The following is a 16,919-nucleotide window of genomic DNA, read 5'->3' on the forward strand; positions in this document are numbered from 1 at the left end:
CCAAATGATTACGCGATGAGTCTAGAATGCGCTGAATAAAAAATGGCATAAGGTGAATCGGGCCCTTAAATCTGTGAGCCGGTCCTGAGCCGGCTCAAAAAATAAGTCAAACACAAGTCCGCCTATGGGCTATATGATTACCGAAGCGAGCGCGTTGTGTTCAACTGACCCTCGGGCACGTGTTAGTTCCGGAGTGGGCTCTGCTCAGGTTGAATCCAGCGGGGGTAACTCATGACATTCATCATGGTGTGGGGTGCAAACAACCTGTGCCAGATACATCCTTTGATAATGCAGCAAAACAGACAACCAATGTCTCATTTGAGTGCATAGATAACAGCTGCCAGAACACGAATATGTCTTGTCCTTTATCTTTCTATAAGTCGACTCACCGACAACATCAAACGATATGGTTTGCCCAACTCCAACTCCAGCCCACCGAGGCTTTCATTTCAGAGAAATATGCGCCGACTTCACTTGATGAAAGGAAGGCTGACCTCGGACTCGACACCACGTGGTCCAGCCGGAGTCAAACGTAGGACTGCCGCCATAAATGTGACTCGTCGGGTGGCCCAGACGGCTAGGGCTACAAGGTTTCATTCGGCTGACGTGGAGACGAGGTCGGTAGGCGACCCGTCAGGTCATCAGTGTCGTAAATCTGTTACGTATGAAAGTGAAAAAGACTTTTCGACATGTCTGATTCGCATGCTGAGACCTGTCGACGTTCAGTATACTATGCCACATTGGATCCGTATCTCCTGGCATAACCAAGGTCGGTTGATTTTAAGGTAGGAACTTAATGCACCGTAAATGTCTTTTCGGCTCGTTGCCCAAAATATATTGCCGTGGTGGGACAGCGCGCCGTCGTCACTGATCCGCCGCGTTGCCCGCGGGTCCGGTCCGGCGCAGCGGCAAGGGCAGCTCCGACTCGGCCGAAGCACGGCAGGTCACCTAATCCGGCTGCCGTTGTCAACACCAGCGCATGACCCGACCAGTCGACGACACGTCTGTCCGCTCTGGGCGAAGAAGCAGCCGTATGCAGCCATACAACCGTATGCCGTGCTGCTATATTGCATCGATTATGATACACCAATTTTGTTGACTAAATTACATACTGAAAGAATGTAAATATTTCTATTATATTATCATGTTCATGTTTCATGTTTATCTTGTTTATCATGGTATCATGTGTATTGCTCAACCCGAAAAAATGCGCGTGACAATGCAAGATTGCTCGACGTCACAATCCCCATTCTCTCCGATCTCCGAGAAAGGGTGGGGTTTATCCGCTGCAAAATGCGTGTGGTGAACCACATGCCTCTGGCGAGAGGTACTCTCGCGGATCAGAGCATGGAGGGGCATATTAATGCTGAGCTATACGACGGAGCACTGTCTGCTGTCTCGTCAGGTGGCAGGTATCTCACCTCTGGTTCAGCGCTGCCCAACCTCCGCGACGTTGGTGTAGTGACACCGGACGGTCGTTCGTCGCACCTCACCACGTGCCTAATGCGCTCTCTGACTTCTGCTCACTGACTTATTGGCATACTGACTACTACTCACTGACTTACTTACTGGTGTGATTACAACGTCCCAGACACACACGCCGCACATTGCAATTTCTTTTTATTGGCATTTACAATACAAATAAATATGTGTAAAATCAGTTCTGCAGACGCCGCACGAGCCGACACAGTGCCAGCAAAGGGGGCTGAAGCCGCCCGACTCGCGACCGGCGGCCTACTCGAAGGTACTTGGGTGGCGACAGACTGGCGCAGCAGGAAACAGATAACAGGCGCTCGGACGACCGGCAGAGCCGACGGCGCGGAAGGCGAGAGTCCGCCGCGCCACCGCTCCGTCTAGATACACAGATAACAGCCAAGCGACAACCTGATACGCATCATGACACTCGACGCTGAACATGAGTTCGGAATCCACTTTGCTGCCGAAGGCCAGGCTTCCTCTTAAGCTACCGACAGTCGCAGTTGCTCTTTTACACACTAAACGACAGCGGGACGGGCGGTTCCTCGCCGCACGGCGGAAGTTGGTCTGACTTTCGGTTTGGGAGTTAGTCGCACATTCGCCGGCACACATTTTCCCAAGACTTGTGTTAGATGACCAGTTAGAAGCGCACTTGACACCAGGTTTGGATTAAGCTCATTCATCATTTTCCTGTTCGATGCATGCATAGAAAAGCACCATGGGCGAATCCGGAGAGTTCTGTTTAGTCATGCGCAGGACAAACTAACGGGAGCTCGATATGGGAACAGCATTTCAGCACTCAGTCCTCCCACGGAAGAATGGGAGCATGTTAAATAAATTAATCACTTATTAAATGATTGGGTTCCTTGATCTGAACCACCTTGCGCGAAACGCGACACGTTTTCACCAGCATAAAGAAGGCACAAGTTGGCACACAAGTTTGAGAGTCTCGACCGGCGAAAAAGAGGACGACAGCGCCCGGATTTTTCGTAGCAGCTGTTGTCAGGCATTGATGGCGACCTCCACTTCAGGAAGACGTTCTTATGGAATCGCGGTTTGAAGTGGGCAAAACAGAAAAGTTGTTCCTTCCCGTTGATCTAATTTACAGCGCGCCGAAGAGGTGGCGGCCCTTGGTGCAGTACCAGCTGACGAGCATAGTTCCACCTAGCAGCACGACAAGCAACAGAAGTATCAGCGCTATCCGCCACAGGCGCCTCGATCGCCGACGCGCCTCCGTTCGTCGCTTCAGGCGGCTGGCGCCACTGACATCTAGCGTAAATTCGCTGAACTTGCGGTCCTGAAAGCCAGGGTGCCGGGCAGGGTGTTAGCGTGTTAGGGGGAAACGGCCGAAGCAGACTTAGTGTTGAAGACTGTTAAATGGGCGTGACGCGAGGGGAGAGCAAGACGCTATGTACACTAGCTAGAGGAAACATATTACACAAACAAACGCAACTTATGCGCGACTGAATGCTTATGTTCACGCTAAAGATCATGCATGCCTTACAGCTAAAGCCTTTAATATTGGCGCGCTTGCACACGACATTTTCACCAGACTGCACACGGAGTCAAACGCTGATGACAGCCACACTTGGGACACCTCATTGCGAAGTAAGAAGCCTCTACTCAAAGCACGACATCGGCCCGGAATCACACGCAACATCAGGGACGTCTGGCGCCAGCTGACCGGGGCGCACGTGTCATCCGTCAGCTGACGCAAAACGCGAAGTGTCAGTGTCAGGAAGCGGTTAGTCGGTTAGACGACAGGAGTTACAGCCTCCGAGCCATGATGCGTGGTCGAACTGAACCAACGTCTGTGCAAATATCATCCAAGTTAAACATAATATGCTTGGGTCGCAGTTGCTAGCTTCTTGCAGGAAGCACACTAATTCCACTCGAGTGCGCTAATTCTAAGACGTCTGCAGTGATATGGAGACAGCACGAAAGCTATAAAAAGAAACATGTGACATCTGCATAACTGGATGCATCCTTACAATCAAGCAGGAAAACACAATAAAGGCAATGAAGTCAGCCAAAAAATAAAAATACAGAACCTTCTAACATCAATGCAAAAATCAACAACATGGCAGCTACTTACAAATGAGCAAAAATGTCTTAGCATCATGGTCCCATCCAAGGTCTAGAACTACAGCACATGACATGCCACCACTTCGTTCGTGCAACGACCGAACGGAAAACGTCGTCTGTCAACTGCCGCTGGCAGCGGTCGGTTGTCCGTAGCTCCCGGCACCCGGCGGTCACCGTGTCCAAACAGTCAGCAGTTCTCGTAACAGTCCTGTCCCCGGCAATCCACAGGCGTCACGCGCCGTGCGCAGCGCCCGCATTCGCCAAACATCCGGGCAAGCGCGTACAGCCCGCCTGGGCCAGCCCCGCGCGGCGCCTGTCGGCACCGCGCCCCACCGAACCCTCCAGGGGACGGCCCAGGGCGCGGCGCGGCCGGCCGGTCCCGCGCGTCGCCTAGCCCCGGCGCCGCGCCGCCCGCGAGACACTCACGTTCAGCGCCGTCGCCTTCTGCACCTCGGCCAGCAGCAGCGGACTGGGCTGCAACGCTCCGTAGCCGTCGTGCGCGCCGGCGCCGTAGTAGCCGTTCCAGAGCCGCTGCTGGTCGCCGGCCGGCGGCGCCGCCCAGAGAAGACGGCCGGCGCCGCTCTCGCCATCCAGCGTGCTGCTGGCGAACGTGACGTGTCGCTGCGAGCCGTCCCCGGAGCTGGAGCCGGAGGAGCCTGGGCGGGAGCCGGAGCCGGAGCCGGGGCCGGGGCCCGGCGGCGGCGCGGCGCAGGGGCGCTCCACGACGACGGCGGTGAGCGAGGTGGGGTCGAGCCGCGCGGGGAGGCGCGACGACGCTGTGCCGCCGCCCCAGATGCCGGACAGGTCGGACAGGCGCCGCAGCCAGTTGTGGCTGATGGGCAGCCGCGGTGGCACCGGGGGGCTCGGCGTCAGGCGCGGGCAGGAGCCAGCGCTGATCGAAGCCGGTCGCTCGCCCGCCGCCGCCGCCGCCGCCTCGTCCTGGTCCTCGTCCTCCTCCTCGCTGACGAGCAGCCGGCGGCCGTTGGTGCGCAGCCCGGTCTGCTCCCAGAGCTTGGTGACGAAGGCGATCGGCGCCGTCACCGTCTGCGGGTCGGGCCGGCCGGAGGAGCGCGACGAGCGCGACGCCTGTGAGCTCACCGAGCCGGCGGAGTCGGAGTCCGCGGAGGAGCGCACTTCGCTGCTGGCCCGGCGGATCATCGCCACCGAGCGGCTGTTGAAGATGACCTGGCTGAACTCCTCCAACACACGCTCCGGCATCAGCTGGTCCTCCTGGGCGCCGGGGGCCGGGGCGGGTGCGTGGGATGGGTGGAGGGTGACGCTCGGCGAGAGGTCGGGCGACGTCAGCACCAGCAGCGAGTCAGTCACGATAGAGTCGGGAGCGGCGCCGTGATGGTCGCCAACGGGCGGAATCTGCGGATCGGGAGGATATTGCGATGATGAGCCGATGTGGAATGAGGGTTGCCGAAGGGATAGAAGTGCGTTCTGAAAGTTCATGGACATATTCTTAACGTGGCGGCAGCTTGTGGATACGCTCACGGTGTAGTTGGCGTTCTTATCCACGTGCAGTTTTGGGCACTGGATGGACGATACCTCTAGACGATGAACCTGATGAGACGGCGACAATGACTTGGTATGTGTGCATCTTGTAGTGATGGCTACAACGTACTCAGAACTCTTCGTTACCTCCAGCTTCGGGCAGACGGCCGGTTTTGCTGTCACAGTCGCTACTGTTACGCTCTTGACAAAGTCGGGATTCTTCAGAAGCCTCGGGCGAGCTCGCCTCGCTGGTGCCTTTTGAGAGGACTGGCGACGTGCAGGTACAGGGGTGAAGCAGAGCGTCGGACTTTGGCGGCCGGCGGGCCAGATTCACGGCGATTCCGCTGACGAACGTGCCATCCAGAGCCAGGACATCGAGCCCCGCCCAGCCCTGGCCAGCGCGTAGCGGCCGCACCCGCCTCTGGCGCGTCTGGACCTCGTCCCAGCGCGCCTCGGGCGGCGGCGGCTCGGCGGCGGCGGTGACGGCGTGGCGACCTCGGTCACGCGGCCACCGGTCCCGCTCGGGCGGCGGGGTGCCAAGCGGGCGCCGCGCGGGCCCCGCTGAGGTCACGCTCAGCCGTTCCGTGTCACGCTCGCTGACCCCGCTGACCCCGCTGGAGGAGCCGGGCCCGGCGTCCTCTTCCGCCGCCGAGCCCGGCCGGCTGTCCTCTCCCTCCTCCTCCGAGGAGCCGGCCTCGCGCGCCGTCGACGGCCCCTCGCGGAAGAGCGGGTTCACCCTGCAGCAAAGGACGCCGGGTGAGTCAGGGCTGCGTGCCGCCACACCCGGCGCGGCGCAGCGCGGCACCGCCTCGCGGCCGCCGCTCGAGCGCACAGGGACAATGGTGGCATCGGCGGCGCTGGCTAGCGACAGCACAGCGGGCTCACTCGGCCGGCAAACACGGCCGATTGTATCACCCACTCGAGGCTGCCGCCGCGCCGTGCGGTTATCCTTTTCAACAGAGCATGTCCGAGACAATGTCACTGGAGACACTTTTCAGCGCTTACTGTGAAATAATCGCCGTGAAAATGATTCACAGCCGCACATAAGCCATAGCTGGCTAGTCAGTGGCCTCCCACCGCAGTTTTCTGCTTACCCAACCATCCACGTGGTGCACAGTTGCTTTCTTTTCAGCCGCACAAGCAAGTGCACGAGTGATGCTAGATTTACAGCACCGGCCTTGTCACACAAGGAAATGAACACATTTACAGTCACGTGCAAACCAATGGCTTAAACAAGGTAGACTGACCAATGACGTCACCGAGCAGGTGGCGCCATTTAAACGGAATACACGTGACGTTGTGCATTGTACTGATGCCCCTACCCATGCTGACACATATAGCGGCTTATAACGATGACGCCTACGGAAACGCACGTACGTGAGGGGAGAAGACATGGCCGCGCGTGAGAACAACGACCACCTGGCGGTCAGCTGGACCCCGCAGCAACATACATGTGCATTGATCGCAACACGTGCCTAGTCTGCAAACAACACATACCCCGTATTCCCCACCGATGATAACGACATACTCATGCACTCACACTCACATGCTTTCGTGGCACGCCAATAAATCCAAGACAATGGTGGGCGGCGCCAGCGTCGCCGCGGCTAGCTGGTGTCTGCCTCGGCATCGAGCTCCCAAGGCAGATAGTGAAAGCGCCCCAGTGAAAATGCATTTCCCTCGTTCGATTGCGTGTAGTCAATCACCGTGCAACCAGTCCGTGGCGCAGACCAATGTTCCATGACTTTTGGCTGTCTCGGAGCTCGGGCTCCACGGCTCAGACAAGCCGTCTTCTCAGAAAGAGGGTCAATTGAAACAGCAGGGACGCGGAATGCTGCAGACATACGTCAGGCCCCCGGCTGCCCAGCAACAGACGGACAAAATGCAAATCACGTTGGCATTGCAGCCGGAGCCAAGCTGGCAGGAATACTAAAACGGTACAAGGACACGACTCATGGGTCTGGAGAACACCGGCCTTTTCCCTGTGCCGGAGATCGCCCGTGTCACCATATGGCAGGCGGCGGCTCAACGACGCTCTTGGAATGGTCCCCTCTCAGGTGCTGTGCATGAAATGAGCGTTGCAGTGTGGCAGCTTGTTTTTACACGGAAGATAGCATTTCCTAGAAATCGGCAATATTGTTTCCAGCCTGTTGTTTTATGTATTAGTTGATGCATGTGGCAATTTAAGCCCGGTGCTGCTCGGTTTATCGGCATTTCATCGCCATACCCAGGGCTGGATTTGACTTTGAGTGACTTCGGTCTCGAGCCCGGACCCATGAGCAAGCCACGACGAATCAAACATTCAGTTCTTGGGTGCACAGGCTAAATGGCAGTCTTCAGGGTACAGCAAACGTGTTGAATGGTGGCGATTTAGAATCACTTAAAGGCTACATGCACGCAAGGAAAATCGTTTCCACGGGCGTGGGGTAATTCGACGGCGATGCATACGGTCAGCGGATGCAGCACCCGAACAGAGGATGTTGGATGGCCTCCCGGATGTTAACGAGAGGAAGGCATACACCGTAGGCGGCACTGTCGCAATGCTGGTCCAAGCCAAGCGCGCACGCCACTGCCAAATACACGGAGCGCGCGCGGAGGGCTGCCGCGCGTCGGGGGGTGAGATGCGATAGCCTTGGCAGATGCCAGCTAACCTGGTGGCAAATTTGCGGTGTCACTGTCAAGGTGACCGGTGATGTGTGTGGCCCTTAGAGTGCCCTTGGATCTGGACATTGCTAAAGTTAGCTGGCTAAGTTAGCTGCTAGGTATTTTCGGCACTGCAGCTGCCAGGTATTTTCGGCACTGAAGTCCAGGAAGAATTGTCCTGTCTTAGCCTGCAGAAAATGCCCCTCCTGCGGACAAAGAGGGTGTGCCGGCCGCCTTAATCTGCGCTTACAAAACTGCGTATATTGCGTGGATATTAACAAGGACTATCTATCATGCTGACAGAACAGCATACGAAAGTCATTCATCATTCAGCTGCGGCAGACTCGTTCACGCCAGAAAAAAACGCGCACGCCTATCGTCAGGCTGGCATAAAAACCTCATGGAAGGAATTCAACACACGCATGTAGCATGAATCAATCAGCGCTGTAGCAATTATTTGGAGTGCACTGCAAACCCAGTACATACTGAGCGTCCCGATTTGGCTCCCTTTGAGCTAACGGTACCGGTCCAATCGGGTCATGCATCAACTGAAGCGCAACGGACACGAGCCACATGTCACTCCAATCTAATTCGCAATGGCACCTTGATAATGATCCACTGAAAGTCACATTTGTCACGGTAGCTGGCCACGCCGGTATTGGTCGCACGACATTTTGGCATAACCTCATGCGGGACAATGAAAGTCGTTAACATGTGAGTGCGCTCGGAAAAACGCCCACTCGTTCCACGAGCAACACATCCAAAGGACACCCCATCGCCAGCGTCGCGAATGTCACCAGCACGGCACAGAGCCGCCCGGGCCCCGGCGCGCTGCCGCTACCCGGACCCGGCTGACAGGCGGCGCGCCGGCCTCCCCTGCGGAGCTCTCACCTGGTGACGCCGTAGACGGGCTCCCGGCTGCGCTCCGAGCGGGCCGACAGCGTGGCCAGCGGGTCGTCGGTGAACGGGCCGGGTCCGGACGGCGGCCGCCGGGGCGTCAGCCACTTGAGCATGGCTCAGCGCGCGGGCCGGGGGCGGCTCGGGCGCGTCCAGTACGGCGGCCGGACCGGGCGGTAGATCTCAGCCATGCTGCGCGGTCGGACCTGCGGCGAACGCTCCTGTCAGAGCCCTGAACACCCGTCAGAGCCCTCAGCACCCGTCAGGGCCCTGAGCACCCGTCAGAACCCCGAGCACCCGTCAGAGCCCTGAGCACCTGTCAAAACCCTGAGCACCCGTCAGAACCCCGAGCACCCGTCAGAGCCCTCAGCACCCGTCAGAGCCCTGAGCACCTGTCAAAACCTGAGCACCTGTCAAAACCCTGAGCACCCGTCAGAGCCCTAATCGCCCATCAGAGCCCTGAGCACCCTGCAGAGCCCTGGGCGCCACCAACCGTGCGTGTCGGCAGGTGGGGACGGGGCCACTTGGGAGCTGAGTGCGGTCTGGGAGCTGAGTGCGGTCTGGGAGCTGAGTGCGGTCTGGGAGCTGAGTGCGGGTCTGGAGCTGAGTGCGGGTCTGAGAGCTGAGTGCGGGTCTGGGAGTTGAGTGCGGTCTGGGAGCTGAGTGCGGTCTGGGAGTTGAGTGCGGTCTGGGAGCTGAGTGCGGTCTGGGAGCTGAGTGCGGTCTGGGAGCTGAGTGCGGTCTGGGAGCTGAGTGCGGTCGTGCCCGGCGGCGGCGGGGTAACCACATCCGCGCGCTGTGGGGAAACAGGGGCGCACCTGGGCGTGCCTGAGCGTGCCCGAGCGTGCCGGCTGGCACTGGCGCCGTTTCACATCCGGACACAGCTTTCCTGAAGCTGCACCGCTGACGTAAAAATGGACGGACCAGGCAGGTTTGTAAGCAGCAATGAAGCACAAATAGAACCATGTTGCCTTGCAAACACCCCCGCCATCGTGCAGCATGGCTGTGTTAAAGCACCCGCAGCGGCGCTCTTTCGGTGCAGTAGCGCACATAAAGAAGCTTCAGCTACCTGCCCGTGCAAAGACCGTCACCAGTTAAAAAATGGGGGGGGGGGGGGCGACTGGGTGTCCGGCGGTGATGCCTGCCGCCGTCAAAAACGGCACACCCGTCTCCTCACTAGTGTTAGGGGCGGCTGGGACGTCGCAGTTTTGCAGGCGGCACCGCCGACGTGGCGGCACACCGTTCCCCTCCCCCTGTTTGCGGTACACCAGCGGTGACGACATTTCCGCCGTCAGCAGGTACACGGAAAAAAGATCGGTCCAAAGAGCACGACCAACGGACAGCAGGCGGTGCCTGTCGTCATGCACCCCACGCCCCGCTCTAAGGTGACGCCCCGGCCCACGTGGCTTGCTCGGTCCGACAGGTGGCGTGAGGTTGTGAGGAAATAAACAATGCGAATTTACATTTCGCATGCATGCATGCATGCACGTATTTCAGTATGCATGTCAGTGGGCTGATATCAGAGAAATGTGTGCGCGGGATCCTCCGAATATAACTACCTTCATCTACACTGCAAATATCCGATGAAGGATGATGGAAGGTACCGTTATCTCAGTGATGCAAGAAAATGCTGCACCTGCTCGGCAACATAACGAGCACGTGTGTTGTAACTTTCTCTTGCGAGGAAACGAGTTGAGTCGACCGCCCAAGCGGTTCTCGCGTGGAATGTCACCGGTTTGATGCCCCAGTGAGGCGACAAGATTTCTCAAACCAGCCACGCCAGCGATGCTGACATATAAAGCCATTAACCCGTAGGCTTAACGGTGTGTAAACGGGACCTATCGGTGAGTAAACTGGACTCATCGGTGTGTTACGGGACTTAATGGTGTGTAAACGGGGCGGCTGAACACCTCGTCCGTGCACTCCGGGGGGCGGCCAACCCCGGCGACACGTACCACTCTCACTGTGCAGTCGCGGTCTCACGGATCGACAAAGGGACGCGCTACAGCTGCTCACGTATCATGCCTGCGACTTTGGTGTCAGTTCAGCGGTCTTACATGAGCTGCTGAAAAGAACCGGGTTGCGTGCTGACCGGCAGTTAGCCAGCTAAGCAGCAGACTTTTACGGTAAATATCTGTTTCGATTACGTCTCCAACTCCTACAAGGAATGATTCGACAAGCGTCTCACCTATGAGGATCACATGGCCACATCCGTTTGGTGTTTCTATTGTCATTTCCTTATACGGCATTCGACGCTACTTTGACCTGATCTGTGTAATCAGTAATAGCATATAATAGTAATCGGGTAACAGTGCCCGAGGTATTTACTGTAGCACAGCATACTTTCCAGAACCACAAACGATCGTCGCTGGATTACAAGGCTCAGCCTCTGTCACTTAAGCCACTGCATCGTGTTTTGCGTGTTTGCGTGCCTGGACATCCGCCAAAAGAATGCAGCTGATCCGTCCAGTGACCCGGACATCCAGCAGAGTCGAGGCTCGGGTTGACAACAGCTGTCGGTAGGAGCTGCCGGCCGCCGGGCGGCGGGCGGCGGCTGGGGTCACGGCGTGACCCAGCACCTCACGCCCGACTGTACTCGTCACGTCCCCCACCCCAGCCCGTCACGACCCCAGTCACGCTCCCCCGCCCCAATCAGCTGATCACTGAGGCAAGCCGACGTTCCGAAGGTCGACACGCGGCTTCCACGGGGCGCTGAAGGCGACGGTCCGCCTGGCGCTGACGTCACGCCAGCAGCAGGACATATGTTCGGGACCGATGATAACGCTCCTTGCATCCGTCATCGCACCAATGCCCCTCAGATCGTCTGCATCGGCGCATACATTAGCATGTGCTTACCAATACTGGATTGTCAGGTCTCGGCTCAGCCAGTAGGTCGAGTTGCATGAGTCTGATGACAAAGTCGTTGTCCCAGGGATATAAAAAGCTTTGCAGTCAACAACTTAACGCTTCCATGAATGGCTTAGGATTGCGGTTTGGCAATGGGCGGCTTGAAGTAACGCAATGCCGCAGACAAAAACCGTTTGTTGGCCCATGATACACAGACGTACTTCACTATTACCACCCGTGTCCATGACGAAAATGTTCGCATCGCAGGGATAAGTACGTGGACCTAAGCGCATAAAAGTCCTAGCAATCCGTCATAAAGTGCATGAACTCAGCATGTCCGTTAAGAGGACAAAACAACAGCGTCCATTCGTAAACTCGAAGCACCGCACAACAACGTATGTATACCAACGCCTGCAATACAACACAAGCTCGTCCGACACTGTCGGACGCTTCGCAGTTTAAACTCTCAGCAGGGAAGTTGTAAACAACGCCATTTTTGTGAAATCCCAACAACGCTAAACGGTTGATAAAGATGACAGTGAATCTGCGGTTTCTGAAGAGTCGGACAGCGTGCCTTTTGCACGTCACCTTGAAGCGTATAAAATAGATTTTGGTCACCAAACTGACAGTGGGAGACGTTTGCTGCACAGGAATATGCAGTGTGTGAAGTGACACCCAATAGGGTACGGCTTGAGCTAGACGCAATAGCATTCATCATGCAACGTTGCATGCAGACTCCATGGCCGCGGGCTACACAACATGCATATTCAAATTATATGCACCCACCGGGCCTATCGCATTCAATTTGTTTTAAAGTCAGCCTCTCAACCCTGCAATGTTTCCGAAATTATACGTTACATTTAGCTGAGGGCAAACGCCAATTCTTTCGGGCAGCCTCCGCCATGCGGTGGCTACTTTGCCTTCGCCATTTGGAGCGAGCTGGAGTTCGCCGGCGGTCAGCCTTCCGGCCTTGCCTAACGCCTGAGTGGAATGAGACTCCGGACTACCTCCGAGATACAGGGGAGATACAGGGCCTCCGACAAGACGACACGGGCCGCCAGGGGTCACCGCTGAAACATGGACTGCACTTCTCGGATGAAACCTCAAGGCGGCGTGATAAAAGCAACCTGGTCCACGGGCTGGCATGTGCCGATGGCAGCAAGTGTATTAAACGAGCGTGCCGACAAGCTTAAACGTTTATAAAAATGGCACCTGACGTCAATGAGAACGGTTTTTCGATAGGATCTCGGTCTACAAGCGTGCACCACAGCGTGGTCGCCCATATTGCAAGGGGCTCGCGAGGAAACTCAGAGTCGTGATGGTGCAACAATAAGTTTCTGGGAATGCCTGCCTCATGAACCCACAGGAAAGCGTCCGCCTCCATCCAGTGCAGATCAGTCGCCGTCCCCAGAATGTATTTCATCACGACCAGACCTCAACCGACATAAATTAATGGGTTATTTCATCGTGCTCACAGTCTAGCCTCTGTTTTGCAGCTGCATTACAAATAATGCATGTACTGGCGGACAGAGTCAAGAAAGGCGCAGAACGCAGGGTAGCTGTTGATTAGGGTTTAGGGCGCGTTGATAGCTATGGCCGTTTCGCGACCAGAACGCAAGGTACCGAAGGAGTTCGTGTGTTTGTAGGCGTCGAATCTCCCGAATCGAGTAGTTAATTGGTATGCCACTTGGACCTTCCACGATAAGTGAGGACAACTTATAGTTAGTAGTGAAGCGAACGCGACTCACCACTGTTTGTCCCAACCTGATGATTAGTTGCATCAGATATTATGAGAAAACATCGGCAAATCTCGGAAGGAATGAACGAGAATGCGAAAGAGGTTTTGACATTGCTTGAGAACATCAGGTATGACTTGAGCAGAGAGACTTTCACCTTCCTTAAACCCGTCGCAGGAGGCGGGCCTGCCGGAGACACGAGAGCATAACGTGGCAGCATTGCAGCGAGAATAATACACAGGTATTCATCGGTTTGTTGCTGCTATGCGTTCCGTGGTCACTTGGTCCGTGCCATTGACAATGAAGTCGCCAGACAGATCGGATCAGGTCTGCTGGCTAATCTGAATGCCTCGACTCGCAGAGTTAAGCCGGCAACCTTGGCAGTCACCCACGATTCACCCTCGGTAAATAGCCGATTACTTGCCCACCTAAGCCGCGCCGTTAACGGCTGAGTTTGCCACAATTTAGGCCATGGCCTTGACGTCGTCTGGCGGTGTTTGCTGGCGGCTCGGACATGCTTTCCCGGTGCACGTGCACTTGGCGTGTGGCTGATACCGATCCGAATGCCACGGTGGAAGGAAACGGGTAGGCTACGCGAGGAAACCATGTACACCTCGCCCGCTCACGCGAACCAATGATCAGTTTCCATATAAAAACGGTGACTGCCATAACTTCCGGAATAAATGTGCCAACCGGTTCCGGCCGACACATCCGTAATGGCTATATTGAGCCAAATCAGATCACCGCTAGCATAACATTAGAGGACGTTGGCGACCGTGATACTTATTTGCACGGACCGGATCCGGGTTACAAGTTCGGCTGGCCAGATAACGGTAGCCGACATGCGTTTCACACCATGCGGGCCGGCACAACCATACACATTCGTTGGAAAACGTCTGCTTGCTGCTCTTGCTCGTTGCCGCGGGATTCCGAGCCTTCATGTGAAGGCCGCCGGTACGACGAGACCACCGAGGCCACGGTGTGCAGACCGCGGCGGACTGAATGAAGCGTGGCCCGGGGCACCCTCATCAGCGCCGGTGCCATTACCACACGACCGAGGCACGCGAGGTCGGGTTGACTTAGGGCTCTCACCTCAGGTGTTCAATCCAGCCAGCATTTCGCACCGCAAAGTTGTTGCCTGCCGAACGTTTGGGAAGCTGAGCTATGAGGTTCCGGAAGCATCACTGGCCGCGCCTACTTCCGATCTGAACTCCGCTGCTGTTGCGCGCTCGCGCAGGCGACCGCGTCAGTCCCGGGGGGAGGGGGGGGGGCACCGCCAGCTGTCGGGGCGACCCGGAGCGTGCCCGGGGGCGGCCGAGGTCACCGCCGCCGCACCCGCGGCACGGCCGACCCCGTTTCCGCTCGGGCGGCGACCGACGCCCCTCCCGCCGCCGGCAGCCTTCACGGCGCGCGACCTTCTGACCTTGTCGTCAGCCAGGCGCGCCAGCGGCGCAGCGCCGCGGTAATCGACGCCTCAGCGGTGGGGCGGAGAGCGGCTGACGGAGCCGGGCGTCACGGCGGCGCCATCACACGGTGCCGTCAACCGTGGAGGCGCCGCCGCCGATGGACACACGGCCGCCAGTCACGGCACCTGTCAGCCGGCCAGCTGGCGCCCCGCTGCAAATGGCGCTGGCCGCTGACAACGTGTGCATGGCGGGTCCGCCCGGCGCGGGAGAGTGATGTGTGACAAGAAATATGGGAGGGGTTTGCACGCCGTCATGGTGGGGTGTGCCCGCCACGTCTGCCTTAGAATAACAGCAATTTGCGTGCAACTTGGAGCTAAGGCAGGATTCAAACCTGCGCTCATTGTGCATGCCTATGCCGAAGCGGCTACCCTTTGTACTTCAACCTTCCCATTTAGCATTAAGTTCCCAAGGTCTATAGCCGACACCGATCTGAATTAATTTACGATCGTCGTAGTGGTCGACGGATAGTCAACTGTCGACCTTAACTAAAATTACCACACAACCCGCCAGCCTACGGGCGGTCCAGCGCCTTATAACCTCACACTTATTACACCAGTGTTGTTATTGTGACATTAGATGTGCCATTTGCCCAAATCCGCAACAGCCATGACCAACTGCCAGTGCGCCGAGCGTAACACCGACCGCAATGCACGTGCAGAGGGCACGCGGGCGCGCGACGCCGCCACCATTGGTTGACGCCGCACTGGGACGACGGCACCCGCATCGTTGCGTCTTTTCGACACACTTTTGCCACATCGGGTGTTTCGTAATTTGCTGTAAACAGACGGCACGGTCAAACGACACCGGCAAGCCTTCACTGAAGTAGACTCGCTATCCGTGTTGTGACGCGCCACAGTTGGAGTGCTCGCTGTGTTTCCATGGCGCGCAAGCGACGGACGAATAGTAACGATGGCGTGAAGTACTTGCCGAAGAGTCCTCAGCGACTGCAATGGCACATGAGCTAACGCGAAAAACTGCATCATTCACAGAAAACGAGCCCGTCGTGATGTTCTGTAAGCCGCCGGAACCGGGCAACTGGTCGTCTGTTATCGGCTTCTGAAAACTCCTACATTAAAGCACTTAAAGCTAACAAAAACTTTGAACAAAGGAAACGGTGAAAGGTACATTGCCATTTAGATTGACCGCAGCCGATGAACATTTCCAATAACTCAGCACAATAAGCGGTAGTATGTTAAGTCATCATGGTATCAATTAATGCTACATCCCCAATCTGATGAGATAAAATCAACACGAAGGTTATATTTTTCTTATCAGGCCTGACTCAGCTAGCAAATCTACCGGTTTTCTGCGATTTCAAGATTAAACACCGCCAACCAGCCACGAGGCAATAAAAATCTGACATAATTGGCCCGCTTCCTCCATTCATTTCAACCAGTTTTGTATCAGTCAGGTCACTGGTCAAGATGCGGGTCAAGACCGCATGCCGCGACTTTCCCCACGCCCTGAAAGTGAGCGTCCAGCAACCACGGCCGCCACCACTCTCCGGACAAAACCCAGGCGCTCGACAATCCTCGAGACGAAAGCTCAGCCCGGGGCAGGCCACCCGGTGGGCTTGCGACCCAGCTCGCGGCAGACTGCCGATGACCCAGCGACAGCCCCGCAGTGACCCGGCTATCACCTAGCGAGCTGGACACCTGGCAGCTCCGAATTCATGCCTGATCGGGGCCAGGGCGCGACGCGGGCACCAGCGGTGATCTGTCATTCAACAGCTGACGCTTGTGACGTCAGAGATGTCGAAGTGCAGGCTCGGGGCGCGCGTCATTGGCTGCAAGATAACGCGAGTGTCCTGAGGCTCACGGCGTGACGCCAGAGACCATGGGCGGCGATCTGTATCGCTTTGGGACACTGGGCCCCCAATATCTACTTCACCCCATCCTCGCATTATACAGAAAACAAGACGCCAAAAGCCGCTAAAATCCACCCTCCTCAAACAGCTGAAGCCTCTTCGCTTGCAAAAGCAAGCACTTCGCCATCCTATGAACTTGACGAAACCTTGCGTCTCCGGAGACCCTTTTTCCAACCACGTGACGCTTCTCCATGGTAAGGATGACGTCATCTTCAATCATATTTTGTGGTCGTTCTCCGGTTGACATTTCGAATGTCCATTCAACTCGCTCCAAGGACTGCACTGATTGGGCCGTACGACCGCAGTGCATGATCGCAGCATTTCGTAGCCATTCTGAAATTCACAGTCACAACGTCTTGACATCGAAATCAATCACCATTGACATAACAATCGATCTCAGCATAG

At 56.7% G+C, this 16,919-nt stretch overlaps 1 protein-coding gene across 1 annotated transcript in view; it reads right to left on the minus strand.

Annotated features, from left to right (window-relative positions):
- Window positions 1-5,157: 5,157 nt before the first annotated feature.
- The window catches only part of LOC119103754 (uncharacterized), a 37,395-nt gene continuing 25,633 nt past the window's right edge, over window positions 5,158-16,919 (minus strand). The window contains exons 2-3 of the mRNA XM_037227395.1: window positions 8,593-8,804; window positions 5,158-5,795 (exon numbers count right to left, since the gene is read on the minus strand). Coding sequence (XP_037083290.1) covers window positions 5,189-5,795; window positions 8,593-8,714 — 729 coding nt within the window. The 5' untranslated portion in view covers window positions 8,715-8,804 and the 3' untranslated portion in view covers window positions 5,158-5,188. The remainder of the gene's footprint in view (window positions 5,796-8,592; window positions 8,805-16,919) is intronic.

This window comes from Pollicipes pollicipes, unplaced genomic scaffold, assembly GCF_011947565.3.
Source record: "Pollicipes pollicipes isolate AB1234 unplaced genomic scaffold, Ppol_2.1 Scaffold_5724;HRSCAF=6776_pilon_pilon_pilon, whole genome shotgun sequence".
Lineage (NCBI taxonomy): Eukaryota > Metazoa > Arthropoda > Thecostraca > Pollicipedomorpha > Pollicipedidae > Pollicipes > Pollicipes pollicipes.